The sequence below is a fragment of the Populus euphratica genome, unplaced genomic scaffold (assembly GCF_000495115.2).
Source record: "Populus euphratica unplaced genomic scaffold, PopEup_1.0 scaffold5254.1, whole genome shotgun sequence".
Lineage (NCBI taxonomy): Eukaryota > Viridiplantae > Streptophyta > Magnoliopsida > Malpighiales > Salicaceae > Populus > Populus euphratica.
This window is the reverse complement of record NW_011505026.1, coordinates 1-3268: the sequence shown is the minus strand read 5'-3', so window position 1 is coordinate 3268 and position 3268 is coordinate 1. Positions and strand designations below refer to the sequence as shown.

The 3268-nt window shown below is 37.3% G+C and overlaps 1 protein-coding gene across 2 annotated transcripts; it reads left to right on the top strand.

Moving 5' to 3' along the window:
• Nucleotides 1-235: 235 nt before the first annotated feature.
• Nucleotides 236-3212, top strand: LOC105120171 (uncharacterized). Of its 2 annotated transcripts, none has more exons than XM_011018362.1 (5): nt 236-830; nt 1361-1459; nt 2193-2237; nt 2395-2532; nt 2778-3212. In XM_011018362.1, the coding sequence occupies exons 1-5, from the start codon at nt 456-458 to the stop codon at nt 3126-3128; spliced, it is 1008 nt and encodes a 335-aa protein (XP_011016664.1). In that variant the 5' UTR covers nt 236-455; the 3' UTR covers nt 3129-3212. The 2 variants fall into 2 exon arrangements, with proteins under 2 accessions (XP_011016664.1, XP_011016665.1); XM_011018363.1 differs by having other exon boundaries at nt 660-825.
• Nucleotides 3213-3268: the final 56 nt, after the last annotated feature.

Below are 3268 nucleotides of genomic sequence, written 5' to 3'. Positions count from 1 at the left end.
TATATAATTAGAAAAAAATTTTTTTAACTGTCCACACTTTTTTTTAAATTTTTTTTAACTCAATTTAATTTTAATTATTAATTAAATAAACATGGCCCAAACTACATATTGTTATCAAAGCATTAAATGATAATAAAACGATCTTGTTTGGTCCCCCGAGTCTTGAAAACGAAGTCGTTTGCCTCATCCCTGTGAAATACGCATACAAAATATTTAACCTACTTGCTTTGAAGATTCCAAGCATTGCCAATTGATTGACCCTCTCTCTCTCTCTCTATCCCTCTCTCTATCTCTATTTTAATTCTCGTTATCGCCATGATTACTACTATTCCTCCTCTTTCTCAGATTCTTCTCTGTTTTCTCAGTCAACCCCAGAACTCTCTCTTTCACTCGTCGATCCATTCCCTTTCATTCCAATCCCCAACTGGGTTCTACCCACCTCACCAATATCTCAAATGGGTCGCCGCAAAAACGACTCTGAACCATCCCGTTTCATCTCTCTATCCTTCCTCTTGGTGGGATTAATTTCTTGTGCTTTAGTCTACACTGTCCTCTCCGTCGTTCTCAATCCTAATATAAGTTCTAAAGGTTCGAACTTTGAGTCTTTGGCACTGACAGAGGAGAGTAGTGATGGTGGGTGCTGTAGAGGGATTGAGAAGTTGGAGCTTTGGGGAGCTGCCGTGAAGTGGGGGTCAGATTTTAAGTTCAATTCTTCCAAGGAGTGCTGTCAGGCTTGTAAGGCTATGTGCACTGGCATTGATGGGCCTTGCTTGTGTGATACCTGGGTGTTTTGTGGCAATAAAAAGGCTTGTGGATCTAAATTTGGTGAGGTCAGATTGAAAATTGGGGTCCTTTATCTTGTTTTGATTTTCATTTTTTTAGCTGGAATTTTAGTTGTTATTTTGAATTATTTGGTTGAAGTAGTGGATTATTTGGATTGACAAGAATGGATTTTATTTCTTCAATGGAATTAGATCCCGAATATATATAATTTAAATGATGCTGTTATCATGCCCTTTTCAAATCTTGGATCGATCATCGACTTAATTCAATGCGAATTTGAGAGATATTGGATCTGTTTATCCAGAAATTATATAAGTTGTTCATTGTAAACGGGCTTAATTTTTACATGTTCAATATCAAAACTACGACTAATAAGAACAATGAAAGGGCTACATTTAAAGAGGATCTCCATGTTAGTTGGATTTTAACCATTAGGAGCCTGTTTTCTTTATGCGATTTCCTCTTTCTTTGAACTATTGATTTTTGAGTCTTTGGTTGTGTTTTTTTGAATGATGTACTAAAGTTTCAATTATGATGACAATAAATCTCGTTACTTTGACTTGCTTCATTTCTCCAGTGTTGGCTGAAGAAGCAAAAGGATGTATTTGCCCCTGATCGACAGGAAGCAGGTGACCCTGTTATTTGGACTTCTGGGATTATCTTTGGAAAAGGAGAGGTATTTTAGTTTGATGAAATTTGATTCCATTTATGGAGACAGTATATAGCCAACATACAGCGTGCACTCTCAATTAGATTATCTTGTCATCTTCATTTTTTTGAGTTAAAATTATAAAGATCAAGGTGGAATCTTCTTACTGGACACGCATTATTATGTATCAATACTCTGTTAAATGATTAAAATATCACTTGGGTCTTTCTTTTGCATGATCTGAAATACTAGTTGCCTATTATCAGGCACCACAGTATTGTTCACATGCATTACTGTTGGTTATACTTTACACTGGTAACTGGAGTCTCTTCAAGTAAGAAAGCTGTGTTTGACTATGGATAATCTTTCCACAATTTTGTAAATTGCTCTCTGTTGTAGCCCTAGGTAATCTGACTAGTCAAAGGTTTTTCATTTTTAATTTTTTGGGTAGATGCTTGTTCTTTTGCTGCTGGAATGGATGTGGTGACATATGCAAATCTTAATAACAAAGTTTATTTAGCTTTGTATTTATGTTAATTGCTGAAGTTTCTTTGTTCTATTTCTGCTGTATTTCATTTATCTTAATAACAAAATTTATTTGATGCGTCTTTCTGCATTTTTATTGCAAAAAATGTCCATGTGGCTGCCATTGTCATTGCTGCTAATTTCCTCTGTTCTATACATTTGTCATTGCTGCAGCTTCCAACTTATTTTTAGGATCCCCTCTATTAATATCCTTGCGTACACTTGCTCCTTTCAGGGCATTGTTGGCCTCGAAACAGAATTTGGCACTCTTCATATAAAAGTAAGTGATCATACTTTCAGCAGGTTTGTGTTCCAAATGCCTCTGACAAGTCAACTGTGATGTGCTCCACTCATGGAGTTGATCTATTTCTTCAGATTCTTCGACTTTATGCATCTTTCTAAAAGTCAGTCGTTGGACTAAAAATTGCCTGGTGCAGCTCTTCCCAGACTGTGCTCCCCATTCTGTAGCCTACATTCTTGAGTTGCTCACTCTGCATCATTGCGCTGGTTGCCAATTTTATCGTGCCGAGGGCCGAGGTCAATTGTGGGATGCAGAAGGGAACCACATAAAAAAGGTAAGCTTTGTTAGTTGTGATGTGAGTCTCCTATGTGACAGGCAATAAGAAATGTGAAGATGCAATTTTCATTCAGTAGTTGGAGTTCTATGTGAGCACTGCGATTCTGCTGTGTTAAGTGTCACCTAATCATATTTCTATTGCATGCTATTTATAAAAGGTTTCAGCAATGTTTGCCTGGGGTCTCATCATTTCAATCTTTTGTTCACTCAGAGCTCTGTTTTTTTTTTTTTGGTATTTTCCAGGCTCCTTTTGGCCCTCCTTTTGCAATGATTCAAGGGACACTAGAAGCTCAAGGAACATCATTCAAGAAAATTCCAACAGAAGAGTGTCCATACATAAGAAGGGGTTCAGTAGCCTGGGTTGGCTCCGGTCCAGAATTCTTCATTAGCCTAGCCAATCACCAAGAATGGAAGAAAGCATACACTGTCTTCGGTTCTGTTCTTCCAGAAGACATGGAAATTGCAGAGAAAATTGCCCAACTCCCCACCAAATCTGATGTTTGGAACAATATTAACGTCTCTGTCTTAGAAAAGCCAGTTCCCTTGCTGGTCCGAAGACTCAAGAAAAGACAGGGAAATCTAAACAAAATGTGAAATCAGATTAATTTTTTTTTCTACTCGGGCAAGGTATACAAATTTTTGTTTCCGGCTTGTTCACATTTCACATGTTTGTTGTCTAAGCTGGCTGTTACGGACTCGATTTTTTGTCATTGTTTCTTCTTTGTTTCTCTCTG